The sequence below is a fragment of the Panicum hallii genome, chromosome 9, assembly GCF_002211085.1.
Source record: "Panicum hallii strain FIL2 chromosome 9, PHallii_v3.1, whole genome shotgun sequence".
In the NCBI taxonomy this organism is placed as follows: domain Eukaryota; kingdom Viridiplantae; phylum Streptophyta; class Magnoliopsida; order Poales; family Poaceae; genus Panicum; species Panicum hallii.
The window spans coordinates 62,716,449-62,736,104 of record NC_038050.1 but is presented as its reverse complement, the minus strand read 5'-3'; the positions used below and the strand labels follow the sequence as shown (position 1 = coordinate 62,736,104).

The 19,656-nt window shown below is 49.3% G+C and overlaps 2 protein-coding genes across 3 annotated transcripts; both read left to right on the top strand.

Annotated features, from left to right (window-relative positions):
• The first annotated feature begins 9,357 nt into the window (after window positions 1–9,357).
• On the top strand, window positions 9,358–15,300 carry LOC112874788 (putative potassium transporter 8). 2 transcript variants are annotated; one of them, XM_025938316.1, is made up of 10 exons: window positions 9,358–9,686; window positions 10,837–10,929; window positions 11,030–11,264; window positions 11,355–11,600; window positions 11,708–11,761; window positions 12,397–12,657; window positions 12,807–12,859; window positions 12,949–13,072; window positions 13,520–13,774; window positions 13,919–15,300. In XM_025938316.1, exons 2-10 carry the CDS (start codon window positions 10,891–10,893, stop codon window positions 15,046–15,048), a joined length of 2,397 nt encoding a protein of 798 aa, XP_025794101.1. In that variant the 5' UTR covers window positions 9,358–9,686; window positions 10,837–10,890; the 3' UTR covers window positions 15,049–15,300. The 2 variants fall into 2 exon arrangements, with proteins under 2 accessions (XP_025794101.1, XP_025794100.1); XM_025938315.1 differs by lacking the exon at window positions 9,358–9,686 and adding an exon at window positions 10,501–10,743.
• A 330-nt stretch (window positions 15,301–15,630) lies between these two features.
• On the top strand, window positions 15,631–19,414 carry LOC112874565 (uroporphyrinogen decarboxylase). The gene is made up of 6 exons (XM_025937945.1): window positions 15,631–15,866; window positions 15,950–16,074; window positions 16,821–16,931; window positions 17,098–17,286; window positions 18,181–18,306; window positions 18,592–19,414. The coding sequence occupies exons 1-6, from the start codon at window positions 15,746–15,748 to the stop codon at window positions 19,105–19,107; spliced, it is 1,188 nt and encodes a 395-aa protein (XP_025793730.1). The 5' UTR covers window positions 15,631–15,745; the 3' UTR covers window positions 19,108–19,414.
• Window positions 19,415–19,656: the final 242 nt, after the last annotated feature.

The window sequence follows — 19,656 nt, the reverse complement described above, 5'->3', positions numbered from 1 at the left end:
AAAAATGCCGACCCGTACCCCCAACCACACCGACCGATCGCCGGCGCGGCTCGCGCGCGCGTCGTTTCCCCCACGTCGTAGGCGGCGGCGGCCGCCGCGCCGGAAGGGTCGTCGGTGCCGGTGGACTACCGGCGTGGCAGCGGACAGCGGCGACGGCGGCCACGGGCACACGGCGGATCTCGAGCCGACCGGCGGATCGTGAGCTCCTGCCACGCGGTGCTACGGCAGGCGGATTGAAGAGAGCCTTGCGAAACGAGAACCGTTCGAGCGGGTTGGATCGAAGATTCGAGTGGACGGGGGGGCCAGCAGCCTGCCTGTAGCTGCATTCACAGCTCTGAACTGAATGGAGTGGTCGTTTTGAAGAGCCCGGGTGCTGCGCTCGCTGCGTGCATCTCTACTGTAGCAGTATGTCTGAACTCGTGTATCCGTAAGACTCTACTGTTGCTTCCTAAAAAAAGACTGTACTGTTGCTACTGTATGTCTGCTGCAGTTCTGCACAGGCGATGTGGGCATCCCACTAGACAGACAGCGGCGGATCAGTTGCCATCATGGCCGGAACGAAGATCCGGCAGCGGCCATTGGTTGATCCGGAGTAATCATGCAGCTCATGTTCTAACACATGCTTCCTCTGTGCGTGCTAGTGCTCCCACCTTTACAGTTCTAGCCCCTACCATTTCTAAATGATGTCAAATGGTCATGAGAACTCTCACTAAAGCCGTAGTTAGATAGGGCACAATATAACCGTCCCTCCTACGATCACGAATACCGTGTCTTAAGTCGATTTTTCTTTTCAAAAAAATTGACCATCACTATCTAAACTATTTTTCAAAACAGGGATAGGTGAAAAGGCTCGTTTTTTAACACATTACAGAGGCAAGCATTTATAAACATGCACGCACACTCATACCTATAAATACACACGCAATCCTACCTCTATAAGCATCTCCAAAAGACTGAGCCAGCAGATCCTTAAGATTGGTCATGAAAGACGCCCCATTGTCGCTGAGCACGTCATCTAATACTGAAAAAATAGCGCCGGTTAAATTTTAAAATAAATCTAAAAGAATGTAAGAACTCGTGTCAAGCCGAGGACTGGAACCCGCATGTCGGTTCCATCACAAGATGAAAGAGCTCGTTTAGCTTAAAGTCTGAAAGCAGATCATCAGCGTCCCTGAGCTCGTCGTTGTTGTTATCGTGATCACCGTAGCCGTCATTAACTCATTATTATTACTTTTTCCGGACCCGGCCCTTACCCAATCGACTAATTTTTTTAAAGCTGCCCAATCGACTAATTTGTCGTCCACTCGAGCGGTGCTCACGAGTCATGACACGTAGGCACCTGCACTTTGCAGGCTCTGTCGATGGAGTCGTGTCACCTCACCTCACCTCCCCCGCCGCGCACGTGCCAAATCCGTCACGTCGGCCTGCCGCTGCCGGCCCGCGCGGCCGGCTGCCGACGCGACCCGATCCCCGGAATTCAGCCGGCGCGCACGACCCCACCAGCAGAGACGCCAGGCCGCGCGCGCCCTCGATCAGCGGCGGCCGTATCGACGTGTCGTCGTCGCCCGCAGCGCGGCGGGACAGTGCCGCCCGGAGAGATCTGCCTGGGATCCGCCCGCGGCCGTGGCGTCCGTAAGCTGATGTCGCGTAACCGCCGTCGCAGTCACTGTCGGCTCGCCTGGGCTCGGCCTGGCTGATCGAGAGCAAGACAAGCCACCTGCACCGGCCGTCGTCTTGCGCTCGCGTCGCGGGGCGCTCCATGCATTGCCGCACGTGTGCGCGCTCACAGCCACACGTGCGCCGCAATGCACGTATGTATTGCAATGTAGCATGCTGGTACGTGTCATGTACAGTATGTATATACGTAGCGCTACTCGGGTAGAGTCTTTCCGGTTAGCGTGTGTATATAGCTAGATCGACGTTCCTGCAGTCAAGGGAGGAGTACGTACGTACTTACTACCAAGAACTCGAGAAGAAAAGTGAGTCCACTTTCTCACGCCTGGCCGGCCGGGTTCATGGGCCGGGACGGTGCCGATGCCGGTGCCGGTGCCGGTGCCGGTGCTGGGGCCGGTCCTGGAGACGGAGAGATCGATCTGTGCCGGACGGGTGAGGCCCACGCATGCCGCGCTTTGCCCGGGCATCGGCATTGGCATGGCGCTCCGTCGCCACTGCGCCACCAGCCAGCCAGTGCCCGGCCCCCCCGCGCGCACTCTAGCTAAGCTAGCTGCGGGCACTTTTCCTCTTGCCATCCCTGGCGGTGTGCGGGCAGCGATGGCCCTGATGGGACAGCGAGAGTGATCGGGATCGAGCTATATACGCATGGCCCCGTGTGTAGGAGACGGTCGATGCAGCAATGGTAAGGTTTTCTTTTCTATTTTTGCGAAGAAACACAAAGGTGAGGCTAGCTACTATCTCCCGGGTCATCTTCCTCTCGCATCATTTCGACAGGCACCTTGAGCTGACTGCTGCTTGACCGTGGCACCACAAAAAGCTGGTATAATTGCGAGGGGCCGGGGGTCTTCTCTGTACAACATGTGAGTTCCTTTTCTTTTCTACAAAACGACAGGATTTTTTTTGGTTTAACACAACCGTCCAAATCGCACGAGATTTCAAAAGCATGGGGAATTAGCCATGAGGATTGGAAGAAGAAAAAAAATACTTGCTAGATGATGCCTTTGGATGGTTCGCAGGAGAACAACAGCAACAAAACACTTAGATGCAAAACATCTTTTGAAGAAAAAAAATGTTCTTTATTTGTTGCATTGGGACCCCTATGTTGATGAGACCGGAAATGTTAAACTTGAGTCTTGGTCTCTCGTGGATAGGGAGTAGAGTGGTCCTTGTTCTCATTAATTTGGATTGAATATGATCTCTATGTCATGTAAGAGCGAGAAAGAATCCGCGATCGTTGTTGTCAATTTTGTTGTAATGGTTTGGCGCACTTCCTTTTACCTCCTCTTGTCCTACCCTAACATCCCTATTCCAACATGGGATGATGCCCCTACCCTCAACCTCAGTGTGTCCCATCTATCAGCCTCTTGTCTGTAAAGAATCCCTTGTAAATCCACATTTGCCCATTACTTGCTCCTAACCTCCACAAGAGACCACTACTAGGGTGGTGGGGCGTGCGTGTGCGGCTTCTACCAGTACATTTGCACATCTTCTTTATTCGCAAAATCTCTATCTATGCTTGATTTGGCCATTCACAGCTTACCATCGATCTCATATATCTCTATTGCTTGATGGTTTCAGTCTTTGTCCCTCGTGTTAGATCTGTTTTACTAAAATGATTCGGTCACCTGAAAATGTTGGTTTAGTTTCAAAAGAAAACTGAAAATGTTGGTTTATTCTGCCCTCCTTTCTCTGAACCAACAGTTTGCTGTTCTTCAATGGCTTGCAAAGTTGCAACACCGGACACCCTTTCCTCCCCAGTTCGTGTTGACAATCCTCTTAATTTTCCAGGTGCTTAGTATTCTTGTACTTGTTTCTAGTATTGTTTTCAAAGACACAGTCACTTCATTTTTAAAGTTGCATCCGAATTTAAAAGAGTTAAGGTTATTTTTTTTCAGTAATGCGGAAGCGAACGGTGCGTAGCCGGATTGGTTAGGTGGCCTAAGTAGCACTTCTCAAATCCTGGGTTTGACTCCCGGTGGAAGCAAATTTCAGGTTGGGGTTAAAAAAATCCTCTCGCTTGCCGCCACGCCAAAGCATGAAAGAAAGGTTCCGGCCCGCACTCACACAGGTCACGGCGGCCCCCGTGCAAGGATGGGGCAGTGGTTCGGAGATTTTCTCGGCCTGCGAGAGAGATCTTCTCTTATTCAATGCTCAGGGGTACGAAGGTTTTCTCGATCCGCGTGAGAGGTCTTCTATTATATTCAGTGCTCGAGGTTTTTTCCTCCGCATGCCGAGTTTTTCTTAGTAATGCAGAAGAATTTGATGCAGTAAATAGTCATGGTAAAAAGATGACTCAAACACAAGATGCACTGTGCAGTGAAAAAGATGACTCAAACACAAGATGCACTGTGCTGTGAAGAGAGTGTTTAACTACATACTCCGAAATGGAGTTTCTTTACATTTCGAAAGAAACGGCAAGAACAAAGACGCAAAATCAGCATAATTTTGCAACAAATTCCTTATGATTTAGCATATCAATATCAAACAGCTGAAACGGCAACGAGACATCTTAGATTTCCATGCCTGGGCTTAGAACTCCTACTGAGGCTAATTTCTTGACTGACATTAGCATGTAAAATTTAACTGTCGGCTCTGTAGCCACATGAAGGCAAGCAGCCAAGCACCACCTTCCCGTCGACGGTCGACGCACTCAACTGACCGCTCGACGCCTACAGGTTCGTCCTCCTCCACGGCGAAGTCCTCGGAGCTTCTCGTCGCCTTCGCGTCTCTGACCATGCCCCCTCCTACTCTACCAGTCTCATGATGCTCAAAATCGCCGGCCTTGGGCTAGGAGCGAGCTCCATTCCCTGCCACCGGCGTCGAGTTCTTCGCTCCGGCCGCCATTACCAGCGCCGTAGGTTGTCTCCGCGCTACGAAGGCCGCACCTCCGGCTGCAGGGGAAGGAATTCGCCATTCAGATTCAGGCGAGCAAGCCTGACGAGAGAAAGGCGAGCAGTGCAGCGTGATTGCGTGAACAAGCCAGTCGAGGCCGGACCTGATCCTCTTGTGGCGGGCGCCGGCCTGCCGGACGGTGCCGACGGAGCGGCCATCGGACGCCGCGCGGCCGCCGCCGTCGGAGGTGGCGAAGAGCGAGGAGAGGTCGGTGTAGAGGTCGACGACGGGGCGGATGTTGTCGTTGAGCTTCAGGTTGACCGATTTTTTGGCGGCTGGGTGCGTCATCGTCGCCGGTAGTCCGCCGGCGTCGTTCATCCGCCGCCATGGGCGAAATAAGGGGTTATTTATAAAATTAGGGGTGTATTTGCATATATTTGGATCGCGATTAAGAATCGCGATCCGAAATAGGGGGTATTTGTTAATTTAGGTACAAATTAGGGGGAGTTTTGCCAAGGGGGTAAATTGTAAAAGTTTGGTCCGCTCCCCATCCCCGTCTCTGGCAGTCCGTCCTCGACCTCGGCCGTGGCGCCCGCATCGTCTCGCCATCTCTGCTGCTCGCGCCGCTGGCTTCCATCACCAGCTAGCTCCCCATGCTCACACCGCCGCCTCTGGTGGGTCACCCCCGCCGCTCCTCGCACACGGCTCACTACAGCCGGCCGCCTGCTCCGCTCGCGCCGCCGCGAAAGCCCCGGTGAATCTGTTGGTGCCACCTCTTCCCCATTGGCTCCGTTCCAGAATCCGTGCTCGGATCTTGCCTCTATCAAGCCTCAAACTCCATAATAATTCTCCTGCCACCTCATCAGTTTCGTCATGGACACACTAGGCAGCCAACAGCGTCCATAATAACTCCAGGCAGCAGGCTCGGTGCTCCCCTCTGTTCCGCTGCTGCCTCGCCGAATAGCATAATGCTCCGTCTCCGTCGTCAACCATGGACACACTAGCTCACTCACTAGTCGAATAAAAGGTAATTGTCTCTTTCCATGGACTTCAACTAATTTTTTGATCAAAATCGGAAAATTACCTACAAGCTTGGCTTGGAGGCACAAGGAATCGACTGTGGAGACGTGTATGCTAGGTGTTTGCGTTAATGTCCTATCCACAAAGAACAAAAAATTTGATTTCTGCTTCATAGTTGACGCGGCTGGACTTCTTGTGACACCTAGCTAGCTACGGCAATACTTCTCACCCGAGCATGAACAAAAGAAATTGTAAAAATGAACATAGCTCAATTTTACATCAAGATGTTGGAGCAAAGACTTTGGTCTGTTCATTTATACGGATCCGTGCTCTTGGTACTCCTGCCGATAAGATTTTTGTTGCATTGTTTTCAGTTGACCAGTGTGCCAAAGCCACGTCAATGGAGGGCAGCAGGCCAGCAGCCACTGATTTTCATGCCTTCTTGTCCAATGTCCAGTACCAATGAGATTGTCATTGCCTTGCCTGCCTCTTGGCACCGGAGTTTATATCAACGAAGGGCATACAACATCCAACGATCCAAATGGAACAGAGAATTGGGACCTGATCCCCTGCCTTATTTTTGAAAAATGTCCAGTGCACATTGGGCATATCAGTGTTCATTCCTAGGCGAGCTCGGGTGTGGCTGTCGCTGGATGTTTACAGCAATCTCATGGGAGCACAGGCCTCTGCCACTTGTGTTCTGGATTCAGAGCCACGCCTTCATTACCTTCCAAAAAAAAAAAGAGCCTCGCCTTCAGCGAGATGTCCTCCATGCCTTCACTGGCCTTGGCATCGATCGCAACATTTACCTAGGTAAACATCATCCAAACGATGGTCTTCCTGATGTTCTTGTGTTGTTTTAGGATGCGTATGGATCAATTTAATCATGAGTTGATCCTTGTTATTATTTCCAATTTTTCATAAACACTTGAGAGGCACGTGTGAAACTTGGGCTCTGGTCTGTAACCACACATGTATCTGTATTACTTGTAATAGGATAGAGAAATTAAAGTGATTGCTTCTATGATTGGACTTTTGGGACTACATGAAAAAGTAGCCCAGATCATCATGGTTTTAATTATGACAAGTCTGGCTGGCATTATACCATTGTTATAACATACAGTCACAGTCGGTGATATGGCTTATTTGGAATACCCTGTAGCCATGCTTGAGGTCGGCCTTGTAACGTTTGGACTTGTGCTTTACCACACGGAGCTCGTCGCCGCAACCCTCCACCTCCACGCCGGTGATCACCGCCTGGAGCTCCTCCTCCACCTGAAAGTTACCCTCATCCTTCCCCAAATATGACCCAGTCACCCACACCACTGCAAGGCATTTATTTTTTCCTTTCAAAATTTCTAGGGCAGGCCAGGAAGGGGAACGGCGACATCTACCGTAGCACGGGAAGAATCACGATGTCCGCGTCCAGGAGAGCCGCGGCTGCGGCGGCGGCGAAGAGCGGGGCGGCGCTGGGGTGCTTGTGCGACTGATGAGATGACCCTGGGCGCGGTCGCGGGCAAGTTCGAACTTCTGAGCAGCTGGGCCAGCCCAGGAACGACGATTTCCTGCGGATTCTGAGCAGGCTCTTGGGGCTGCAGATTAACCAGCTGGCCTGGGCTCTCCGGTGGCCCGGCCCATGCAGGTACCACGAATGCCTGCAGGCTGCTGCAGTTGCTTGTAAAGCTGACTGTTGCTAGGATTAGGTTTTTAGATTCTCCTCTAAAAGAAGAAGCTAGGATTAGAACATCAGATTCGAGTGGCCGTAACCTTTTCGTCATTTTCAGTTCAGGTTGTGGCTCAGCAAGTCAGCAACGTCTTGTGAGTTTTTTTCTTTTAAGAAAACCAGTATCTAGGAGTTTGAGTTATGCTAGTAGTAGAGTTGTTACTTTAATGTTACTACTTTTGTGGCGTGGAGTGAGCCTGATGAGACTCTACTCGTGAAACTGGAATCCTATTTTCACGTATACATCGCTATCACTTCTCTGTCTAGGTCGGTGCGCGCACCCATCCAAAATTAGAAAGACCAAAAAGCGTTTGCCCCGGTGGCCGCTCCGGCGCATCCGCAGGCCTCCCGGCCGGACACCGGTGACTCTTGTTCTGCGGTGCCGGAGCCGCCACGAGAAAGCAACTCCCACGGGCCACGGTCCCAACGCCCCTGCCTGCGTGCGTCCCCTTGCTCTGGTCAAGCCTTCAACCGCCCGCCGGGGCCGCCCGTCCCCGGATCGGAATAAACAACTCGCCCGCGCGTGCTCCCGGACACAGCACCGCCCTTGGAATTTGCTCTCAGCTTTGCTCCCGGGCCGGCGGGGCCCCTCACCAACTTCAGACGAGCCCCCTAATAATTTGGCCGCCATCGCTGCGAGGGCGGCCATTGCTTGCCAACAGTTCTCCAGATAAACTACACCAGAGCAGTCTTTTCTGACGGATATGCTACTCTAGCTAGCGCTGACAGTAGTCCTGTCCGGTCAACGGACACGACGCCGGTGGCAGAGTGACGAGATGCAGTATCCTGGTTGGGAGTTGGGACGCTGCTGATCCGGGACCCCGGAATGGTCATGGAGGCTGCTCTCTGTCTCGCCAACGCGGCGTCAACGAGGAGCAGATGGGCGGCGTAGCAGGCAACCGGTTCTTGGCAGCTGCCCGTTTCGTGCGCTTTGATGCTGCTAAAAAGGTGTTAACGAGCTGCTACTCCTCCTCTTCCTCCTGCTAAAAAGATGCTGCTAGTTTCTTGATGCGCTATTAAGATAGTAAGAGAAATTTGTTTATTTTCTTGTGAGTTGGAAGGCATTTTTTTTAAGGTAATACTAGGTACCTGCTCGTACGTTGCTACCGGTTCCGGAAGATCTATGGTGCAATGCACAGAGCATGAACAACTAATACATACATAAAACATCCGCATATTATCCCTCTCCCCCCAGATCAGAACGCATAGACCTGGTTGTTGTAGTAATTTTTCAAGATCAAACACACAAGCTCCATTTACAGAATCCACACAATAGATTTACGTCATCCTGTAAAATATAGATAAAAAGACAAATTAACCCGGGATCTTTCTGTTCCATTAGGAAATTAAAGCTTAATCGTTTGTCTAATATAAAGCTATAGCTGGGTACTGTCAATGGGCTGGGTATCACTTCTGCACAGAGATTCATAGAGTTAGACAAAGTTTGACATAAAACTATGCCAATCTATATAATTATTTATCTTGTACTCCAATAAATATTGAAAAGTTTCAATTCAAACACAATCTAGGTTATCAATGTGGAAGTATGTGTAGGATAGCGGGTGCCCTCTGCAACGATGCAAACGGAGCGGACCAGGCTGGTACACCTCAATTTGCCGATGATCAGAAGGGGCAGTTGGCCGGTGGCCGTTCGCGTGGTGGATGGCAGCGGCGCAGAGGGCACGGTGGCGAGCCCTCGGTCGTCGGGCTGGAGATGAACTGAATTGCTGCGTCGCAGGGATGTGGTGGTGAGCCCTCCTCGGTCGCCGATCGCGGAATGGACGCTGGCGTCGCTGGGGTGACATGAGGACGGCGGACGGCGGCGAGGAGATCGATCGAAGGCAAGGGGCGGACACCGAGGCGGCAGTTTCGGTGATGCGTGGCTGGGGAGCGGTTTTGGCGGCAGTCTGGTTTTAACGGAGGCGGAGCGATTATTTGACGTAGGCGGACCAATCAGGCGGCCAAATTGCGGAGCTCTCTGGTGCATCGGACGGAGAGGATCGGATGGAGGGTATCGCACGGCAGAATGACGAAGGCGATGGCGCGAGGGTCGCACGAATAAAAATCCCCCAACAATTGGTTTTTTAAGGAGTAGAGATAGAGAAAGGATTAGTTCTGGGCGATAGGTAATATAAATGCCGCGAAATCGATCTTGTCTGTCTGAAGTTTCGGTGCGGAAGAAGGATCCTCTTTCCTGGCGTTCATTGATGGAGGATTAATGGCACTGCCACCTCGCTTCCTTCAGAGTTTGGTGGTTGGGAGGGCAGAGACCTGCAAGTCTTTCCCCGTCCTCGGCCCTCACCAGAGCCGCCGCCGCCGCTGAATTTCTTCCTCCATTTACTCCCTTTGAAACGCTCTTCGCGGGCAGGAGTGGCAATCCAAGGAGCCGGCAACCCGAAGGAGCACTCGCGCCGCGCTCGTTCTCATGGATCTTTAGGTGATGTCTCCTATCTCCTTCTGCTACTTACCGTTATCTCGCTCGCATAATGCATAGTGCTATCTTCAGCAGGGGCTGGGATTAAGTGGTATGGGCAGATGCTCCCTTGTTGTTCTTGTGCTGGTGGGGACTGATTGGTTAGCGTCAGTTCCTTGTGGAGCGAGGATTCATGGGCTCCTCCAATCCTCGCCATGTCAAGCAGCAGATGCTCTCACGGGTATCGCATTGTTTCGAACCGGACCTACCAAGAAACAGACAGGAATTCAGGGGCAGCAGCTCCGGAGCAGTAGTTAGAACATGGAGAACCGCCGGCATCTTGCGTTCAATCATTCACTGGCGATAACTACAGCTGCGTTCTTGGAAGAAACACCGGAGTTCTTTAGGAGCAGGTCGTGCTCGTGGGGTAAAAGAAGAATTCACCTTTCGTTTCTCCAGGATCGTCAGGGGCATGGACTGATCTGAAACGAGACGACGCCTTTTCCATGGCTCCGGTCGCACGCGTCTTCAAAAGTGGGGGAGGAGGGAGGGAGGTGACCACATGCATTTGTCCGTAGCTTCACATGGAGTGCTCCTCCTCGACTCTGCTCCCCAAACGAATTTTTGGGCGACCTTTTTTTGGATCGCCGCGAGACCACAACTCCAATTTGCGCATCCCCATCCATGGACGTGGATACCTATCGATAGAGATTTCGACGTGACCCGGGGAGTGTTTTTGGTTCTTGGCCGGCTCATCTCATCTCCCTTCTCCACTTGATTTTTGTCTCTGTTGTTTGTGCCGCCCTGCATCTCTTGTGCGTGTTGGTAGGGGAAGGGCTGTAGTGAATGAGAGCGAGTAGCAGGACCGGTAGTGATGAGTCCGCAGGCTCCTAAGAACACGTGGCCGTCCTTCCCGGGCCTCTCCCCATCGGTAACGCGGGGGTCTGGGCTCCACCGGCTTTAACCGTGGCATCTGATGCCTTGTCTGGTCGGCTGGTCCTGCTCCTCCTCCTATCCCCTTCAGCCTGTTGAGCTGAGTTCTGCAACTACTTTTCTTGCTATGTTTTTCCTTGTTTCTGAGGTATTTTGCCCCCTTTTTCCGAGTAGATTCATAAGTTTGGATTTTGGAACAACAGCAGCGTTTTGAAGCTGGTGGGTTCTTTGAATGGCGCAGGTCTGCAGGAAAGAAGGTCAGTGTTATGTGTGAAGGCTAGGTTCTGGCCGAGCAATGGATCTTGAGTTCGGCAGGGGCCTGAGATCCCCAAAGGTGTGCATTTTTTCCGCTAAAATGTTGCGCAACCTACGACATCTGTTATGAATTGGTGGAGCAATGCTTGCTGAATTACTGTCTGCTTGGTTTCTTGCAGACGGACTCTTGGAAGACCACCTTGCTGCTGGCGTACCAGAGCTTGGGAGTGGTCTATGGAGACCTGAGCATATCTCCTCTGTACGTGTACAAGAGCACCTTCGCCGAGGACATCCAGCACTCGGAGACGAACGAGGAGATCTTCGGCGTGCTCTCTTTCGTGTTCTGGACGCTCACCTTGATCCCTCTCATCAAGTACGTTTCGATTGTCCTGCGAGCTGACGACAATGGCGAGGGTATGCGTGAAAACCAGCAGTAGCTCTCACCTGCTCCGCAGGCTGTGTTCACTAATTTTTTTAATTTTACATGGTTTTGCAATCTCGCAGGAGGAACATTTGCCCTATACTCTCTGATTTGCAGGCACGCAAATGTGAGCCTTCTCCCAAATCGCCAAATTGCTGATGAGGAGCTTTCCACTTATAAACTGGAATGCCCTCCCGAAATAACCAACAAGTCCCGTATCAAGGTGTGGCTTGAGAAGCACAGGAAGCTGCGCATTGCTCTGTTGATTATGGTTATGATTGGCACTTGTATGGTTATCGGGGACGGTGTTCTCACGCCTGCTATATCTGGTACCTCACCCCAGCCTTCTGTTCTTAGCTCTATTGGATTTTTTTTCTTCAGATTGAAATATTGATAACTGGTTTCTTACTGTGGTTTTCTGACAAACATGTTACAGTGTTCTCAGCAGTTTCAGGTCTTGAGTTCTCGCTGTCCAAGGATCACCGTGAATGTGAGTTTTCCCAGGAAGTCTTATTGAGTTCATTTCTTCTTTGCTATGCTTGCTAGAGATTTTCACAGTGTAGAGTTGAGTAGGTGACTATTAGCAAAGGGACATCTGTCAAGACTCCAACATATGTCTCATTTACCTTCTTCCCCATAGTAGTAGTAAATATTCTAGTCTTGTAAGTGGGCTTCCATTGGTCATAGCCGATTAGCCGTGAAGTACCTCCAGGCCCTTCTAAGTTGAGATTCCTACTCCAACTGCGACTGCGAGCACTGGTTGGCTTAGAGGATTGCATTGGCTGTCTTGCTTTGCTGATATGAGCTTTCCCAACTTATCGCTGTTCATGAACGCACTGTGAAAGTTGATTGTCTTTGGGCACTCCTATGTTCATGCAAATTTTTTCTATGTGAAAGCAGTCATCTGAGTCACTATTTTTTCTCCCTAGTGCATGTTTAAATTCCTATGGAACCTTTTACTATCTCCAAATGTACCAGCAAAACAATTTTATGAACTCTGAACTCTGGAGTGTGAAAAATAGAAAAGGTCACAAAGTCTTATAAATTGTCTTGCTATGATATTTCCCATGTTCCCGCTTAAAACCTCCTTGTTTGGCCATAATGATTGATTTCTTCTACATGCAGATGCTGTCATTCCAATAACCTGTGTCATATTAGTATTCCTATTTGCCCTCCAGCACTACGGTACACACCGGGTTGGATTTCTCTTTGCCCCGATAGTTCTAGCCTGGCTATTCTGCATGAGTGCCGTTGGCCTTTATAATATCATCCACTGGAATCCTCATGTCTACCAAGCTCTGAATCCTTATTATATGTTCAAGTTCTTAAAAAAGACCAGAAAGTATGGTTGGATGTCGCTCGGCGGAATCTTGCTCTGCATGACAGGTAAATTATAGAATGTCTTTAAATATCTGTGTCATGAAAGGGGAGCAACATATATATGAGTTCCTCCATGCTGTTTAAATGGATTCTCTCATTTGTATCAATAGTTAAATAAAAAAAGTTGGCTAATGTCTAGTGCACTGATGGTGCAGGATCGGAAGCTATGTTTGCAGATCTTGGACACTTCTCATACAGCGCAATCCAGGTAATTTGTTTACCAGCATGAGAATTCATAGAATATTTTCTATGTTAAATCATTGTGCTGATCATCTATCTTTTATACTTTTGGTGCAGCTTGCTTTCACTTGTCTAGTTTACCCTGCACTGATTCTAGCGTACATGGGTCAAGCTGCTTACTTATCAAAACATCATGACTTTTACTCAAGCTCCCAAGTTGGATTTTACATCGCAGTTCCAGGTATTTCCATGACTGACCATACTTTAAACCTAAAAGGTTCCGGCTACATATTAGTGTCAGTCATCAGATAGGAAGGACCCTTGTCAATTTGGTAGATAATTGAAAATTGTTTAGGCTAAATCTGCTGTGCATCCTGAATTCTATTTCACACTTTGTAGGATCTTGAGTAGTGGTTTCTTTGGAGGTTTATCAAAATTCTAGTTATATATACAGGCACCGTTTAATTAATACAGCATCCTAAAGTTCAATTCTATCTTGCTTTATGCCACCTAGATGTTAACTGAGCGTGCATTTGCATCCATAATCTACCCTGTGTCCCTGTCTTTGCCTTAATGTAAACTCCACAGGAAGTGCCTGATCCTGATACTCTTCTAGCAGTTTCTATTATATCTGAAATTCATTATATTATTCTAATTCGTATGATTTTTTTTTTGATGCAAACTTCAGATAAAATCAGATGGCCTGTGCTTGTATTGGCAATTTTGGCTTCGGTAGTCGGAAGTCAAGCAATCATTAGTGGAACCTTCTCAATTATCAATCAGAGCCAGTCCTTGAGTTGCTTCCCTCGAGTAAAAGTTGTGCATACATCTGAGAAAATTCATGGACAAATATACATCCCTGAGATCAATTGGTTGCTTATGATACTATGCATTGCTGTCACAGTTGGATTTAGAGACACAAAGCACATGGGAAATGCATCTGGTAAGATGAGTTACTCTTCATTAGTTTTTACTAACTCTGTCATAATAGCTCCAGCCAATAATCATGCAAAAATACTATAGACGTTTCAGATTACCCTTCTGTGTTGTGAGAGTGCTAACAAGGTACCTTCTGAACCTTCTGCAGGACTAGCGGTGATAACTGTGATGCTGGTGACCACGTTCCTTACATCCCTGGTCATCGTTCTGTGCTGGCACAGGCCGCCACTGCTGGCTTTCGCCTTCCTCCTCTTCTTCGGATCCATCGAAGCGCTCTACTTCTCGGCGTCGCTGATCAAGTTCCTGGAGGGCGCGTGGCTCCCGATCCTCCTGGCGCTCATCCTCATGGCCGTGATGCTCATCTGGCACTACACGACCATCAAGAAGTACGAGTTCGACCTGCACAACAAGGTCACCCTGGAGTGGCTCCTCGCCCTCGGCGACAAGCTCGGCATGGTCCGCGTCCCCGGCATCGGCCTCGTGTACACGGACCTGACGTCTGGCGTGCCGGCCAACTTCTCCCGGTTCGTGACCAACCTCCCGGCGTTCCACCAGGTGCTGGTGTTCGTGTGCGTCAAGTCGGTGCCGGTGCCGTACGTGTTCCCGGCGGAGCGCTACCTGATCGGCCGCGTCGGCCCGCCGGGGCACCGGTCGTACCGGTGCATCGTGCGGTACGGGTACCGCGACGTGCACCAGGACGTGGACTCGTTCGAGACGGAGCTGGTGGAGACCCTTGCCACGTTCATAAAGCTGGACGCATCGTACCGGTGCAGCGAGGCCAGCGAGCCACCGGAGCAGCAGGAGCTGGAGCCCAGCGAGCGGGAGCGGCGGCTGACGGTGATCGCGAGCAACCCGCTCCGGCGCCGCGCGAGCTACGACCTCCAGGGCAGCGTGGGGCACTCGGCCGCGTCCACCGTCGAGATGCGCGCCGCCGCCGCTGCGGCCGGCGCGGGCGACGGTGACGACGCGGCGGAGATCAGCCCGGCGCGGAAGCAGGTGCGGTTCTTCATCGACAGCCACGTGGCGAGCCCGGACGCCGCGGACGGCGGCAAGCGGGTGGCGGAGGAGCTGGCGGCGCTGGCGGCGGCGCGGGAGTCCGGCACGGCGTTCATCCTGGGGCACTCCCACGTGCAGTGCAAGCCCGGGTCGTCGGTGCTGAAGCGGCTGGCGGTGGACGTCGGGTACAACTTCCTGCGGCGCAACTGCCGCGGCCCCGACGTGGCGCTGCGCGTGCCGCCGGCGTCGCTGCTGGAGGTCGGCATGGTGTACGTGCTCTGAGAATCAGACGACGCGGCTTTCTTTTTGCTGAACATCTGATACCGTGAACAGACTGCCTTTTCTTTTTACGTTTTCCACTGTAACATAAGGAGGCCGTTTTGTGTAGCTTAACCCGTGTTTGTCACCGTGGCCATGGGCATGGATCGGCTTGCACCTGGCCGCCCGGCCGGCTGTACATAGCGAGAACAAGCAATCTTGAGCCGAGGGCAGTAAGAAATGTGATCAGGACTCAGGATTTTGGGCCGTTGCTCATGCCGTCATGCGAGATTGAACACCGTTCTCTGCATGTGATTTGCTTCGAATTTTTAGTTTTTTTAGATTAATTCGAATTTTCAGTTAGCTCCGCCACTCTGGTGTTAAAAGTCTTGGGCTTTGGATGCGTTGGAGTGCAGAGGGAGGCGAACCAGATTTGGGAACTCGCCACAGCCCACGGCCCACAAGTCGCGCATGACGATGGCCCACGTATTATCCACTCCGTTCATCTCATCTCGGATTCTCTCATCCAATCTGATCCAGTGATCCCAATCCCCTTCCGATCCTCCCCCCACCCCCCCCCCCCCTCGCCTGAGCGGCTGAGCCAGCCTAGCCTGCCTGCCGAGCCAAGTCGTCGCCAGTTCGCCCGCCACCCACCGCGGCGTCTCCGCCTCCCCCTCCCCGCATCCGCGAGCGCGGCGGAGGTCGAACCCCGGCGTCCCAAATGGCGACCGCGTGCCCGCCGCTCTCGCTGCCGTCCACCTCCCTCCTCCGCGGCGGCAGGTCCGCCCGCGCCGGGCCCAGGCGACGGCAGCTCTCCGCCGTCCGCTGCAGCGCCGTCGGAGGTAAGACTCCTTCTCTTCCGCTGGCCGATCGGGAGGCTCGGGGGTGGGGAATTGATTGCTCGTTTTACTTCGAGGTGTTTCAGAGGCGGTAGCGGAGGCGGCCTCGGCCGGGACCGCGGAGGAGCCGCTGCTGGTCAGCGCTATCAGGGGGAAGAAGGTCGAGAGGCCGCCCGTCTGGCTCATGAGGCAGGCCGGGAGGTACATGAAGGCAGGTCCACTCCCATTTTTGTTACGATTCTCTCTCTTCTTCTGGCATAATCATTGTGTAGTTGGCTAGCATTCCAATGCGTAACTCGAGGACGGGTCTAAAACTGATTGGCATTGTTATAGTCTGGAAAACTGACCACGGTTGTTCATGGAAGGAAAGTGAAATGTTAAATGTTAGTAGGGTACTATGATTTAAGCTTCGGTGGCATGTGGAAAAATGGACTAGTTAAGGAAGCTACTAATATCTCTCCGTTGCAAATTATAAGTCTTTTTAGCTTTTCTATGAACATTGATTTTATTATACACCTAGATATATGCTATGTCTAGATACATTAAAAACTATGTATCTAGAAAAGCCAAAATGACTTATAATTTGTAATTTGGAACGGTCCATCCTTTTCTGGCAAATGTCTTCAGGGACATGCTTGTTCAACTGCTTCGCTGTTCAAAATGGGGGTTGATTTCCAGACAACAAATGACCTTCAATAGAAACGATACTTGTATTAGCAATTGCATCTTCATCGAATGAGACTGGATTGGAGTTTATTAGCCTTCTTTGAAAGTAATTGTAAAAGGTTTCTGCCAGAGTCTTGTGGAATATAACCTTGTCTAGTTAGCTGTGGCGCTGTTTCAATCAGGATGAGTTTCTGTTTTCTGTTAAAGGAATGCGTCATTTTGCCTCTTGAACATGTGCAAACATTAGTGACATTTGTCTTTACTAACTTCTTACCTTTTGAATATCTGCAGAGCTATCAATTGCTTTGTGAGCGGTATCCAAAGTTCCGTGAAAGATCAGAAAATGTCGACTTAGTTGTTGAGATCTCTCTGCAACCATGGAAGGTTTTCAAGCCTGATGGAGTAAGCTGCAGACTTTAGCCTTTTGTGTATGTTGTTTAAGTTTCCATTTTGGAAATTATCTCAAAGCTTACATGAATTTTGAGATGTTGCACATGTATAGTATTTGCTGTTCACCTATTGATGTTAATTTGTAGTAGTATTCCTTCTTTTCATTTTCTTCTGTCAGGTAATCTTGTTCTCGGATATCCTTACTCCACTTCCTGGGATGAATATACCTTTTGACATTGTGAAAGGAAAAGGTCCAGTGATTTATGATCCCTTGAGAACAGCAGCTGCTGTGAACGAAGTCAGAGAATTTGTTCCTGAGGAATGGGTCCCTTATGTGGGGCAGGCTCTAAATTTGTTGCGACAAGAGGTTAGTATATGCTTTTTCAGCACCCAAACATCGAAATGGAAATATGTGGTCAACCGGTCATTCAAAAGGCTTTGTAGTGTGGAAATAGGTTGTTGTTTTTAGATTCCTAGTCATCTCACAGCTTTCTTGTTTCAAATGTTGCTTTTGACTTGATCATTTTTCTAGGTTTCTCACAGTATATTGCAGTGACTTTAAGTTGATGAATACCTGTGCTCATCTTTTAATGTGGCAGTACTTGGAGCCTGCCGGAGTCATGAAAACATTACAAAATAAATAGATCACCACATGCAGTTGCTGATGTTGCTTAGCTCATATGCCACTTCTGCATGGGATTGGATTCATAAGATAATTGACAAATGTTGCATTTCCAATTTTGAATGCATCTGTTGTACTTTTCTTTGGTCAGCATAAGTCCGTTGTGAACTTGTGGCCTTTCAGATGGGACTTGTCTATTCTGGATAGCTCAGTGATAATTCGAGCCTATAGAACAGATCTCATATATCTTCATCCAAACTATGACAATGAGATTCATATACTTATGTTTTTGAAAGCCTTTTAATATACCATTTACCATACCAGCTGAGTCAACTGTGATAAGAAATCTAAGCACCTAAAGTTTTATGTAGTTCTCCTTATAAAAAAAATAGGCGTTCATATATATGCTGTCACTGTCTACTCAGCTGGCATGATAAATGGTATATTAAAAGAATCAATCTTCAAAATGCTTGCAAAACAGTCTGAGTTTGATTGGGAAATATGAATGCAGTCTGGTTATTTGGAGTTAGTTTTTGCATGGTATGTAGTTTTCAGCTTGTAGAGGTAGTTAAAAACCTATGGCAATGTTTATGCCATTGTTTTCCATTTGTGGGATTGACTCTGTTGTTTCTTTATCAGGTTAAAAATGAAGCTGCAGTTCTAGGTTTTGTTGGCGCTCCCTTTACCTTGGCATCTTACTGTGTGGAAGGAGGTTCATCAAAGAACTTTACAATGATTAAGAAGCTGGCCTTCTCAGAACCAGCGGTATTGAGAAGATCTTTGTTCCACATGAATTATGTCATTCTCAGTTCAATTCTTGTGAAAATTGTAGTTGCATGTAGGATACTAAATGCTACACAACTTGCTGATAGTATGCTTGACTGCTAGCATGACATCCCAATAATTTAGTTGATTTATATAAATTATATCTCACAAAGTACTGCAAAGTGCATCATCTAAGTTTGTCACAATATTCATTCCTTTTTATGTGATCATCTGGGGTCTTGTTAAACAAACTTTAGTCTTGACAGTTGCTTTATGTTCTTGTAGATTCTGCACAATTTGCTACAAAAGTTCACAACATCAATGGCTAACTACATTAAATACCAAGCGGACAATGGGGCACAGGCTGTCCAAATTTTTGATTCATGGGCTACAGAACTCAGCCCAGCTGATTTTGAGGAGTTTAGCCTGCCTTATCTAAAGCAGATCGTGGACAGTGTCCGGGAAACACATCCTGACTTGCCCCTGATACTATATGCAAGCGGGTCTGGGGGCTTGCTGGAGAGGCTTCCTTTGAGCGGTGTTGACGTTGTCAGCTTGGACTGGATGGTCGACATGGCTGAGGGCAGAAAAAGATTGGGAGCTAATGTAGCAGTTCAGGGGAATGTGGACCCTGGTGTTCTTTTTGGATCGAAGGAGTTCATTAGCAAGCGGATTTATGACACTGTGCAGAAGGCTGGTAATGTTGGACATGTATTGAACCTTGGTCATGGCATCAAGGTTGGAACCCCAGAGGAGAATGTTGCTCACTTCTTTGAGGTTGCAAAAGGAATCAGATACTAAAGGACATTGGGTTTTTGCTTTTCTGCCCATCGGCCGAAGTTGTAGAATCACTGGTTGAGGATAGATGCAGAAAGCCATGTGTAGCATAGAGTACTTGAAGAACAAATATTTTTGTGATTGATTCTGTCTGTCGCATTTCAAGCTCCGGTTTCAGAGTAATATTGTAAGCAAATTTGAGTTCACGTGTAATGAAGCACCTGCTTGTTTATACCACTATAGTAGCAGTATAGTTCTGTAGCAGTCTAATCTTATCTGTGCAAGCAAGATTATTGATTATATGTTCCCGCTATAGAAATATTTCAGTCAACTTTAGCCATCGAGGGTGCTTGGTGTTGTATTATCTTAAACTACGAGTCCTAACTATCTTTTTTCATGATTTTTTTTGGTTCTTCAGGTTAACTTTGGCCCCTACTCCCTAGATTTGCTTATGGTTTATCTCGTGAGATGACATTTTCAGTGGTGCTTTTGTATTGCAAAATTTAGTTGATTTCCAGCGTTTAGTTTGTACTTGGTCTAAAACTGGTCGAGTTCCACTGTTCCAACTGGAAG

What these genes read in the sequence shown, in the direction of transcription:
- LOC112874788 (XM_025938316.1), top strand. Translation starts at nt 10,891, where the DNA reads ATGGATCTTGAGTTCGGCAGGGGCCTGAGATCCCCAAAG. An exon ending in GTCCAAGGATCACCGTGAAT is followed by an intron (nt 11,762 to 12,396) that starts GTGAGTTTTCCC and finishes TTCTACATGCAG; the next exon opens with ATGCTGTCATTCCAATAACC. An exon ending in ATTTTACATCGCAGTTCCAG is followed by an intron (nt 13,073 to 13,519) that starts GTATTTCCATGA and finishes TGCAAACTTCAG; the next exon opens with ATAAAATCAGATGGCCTGTG.
- LOC112874565 (XM_025937945.1), top strand. Translation starts at nt 15,746, where the DNA reads ATGGCGACCGCGTGCCCGCCGCTCTCGCTGCCGTCCACCTCCCTCCTC. An exon ending in CCGCTGCAGCGCCGTCGGAG is followed by an intron (nt 15,867 to 15,949) that starts GTAAGACTCCTT and finishes GAGGTGTTTCAG; the next exon opens with AGGCGGTAGCGGAGGCGGCC. An exon ending in AGGTTTTCAAGCCTGATGGA is followed by an intron (nt 16,932 to 17,097) that starts GTAAGCTGCAGA and finishes TTCTTCTGTCAG; the next exon opens with GTAATCTTGTTCTCGGATAT.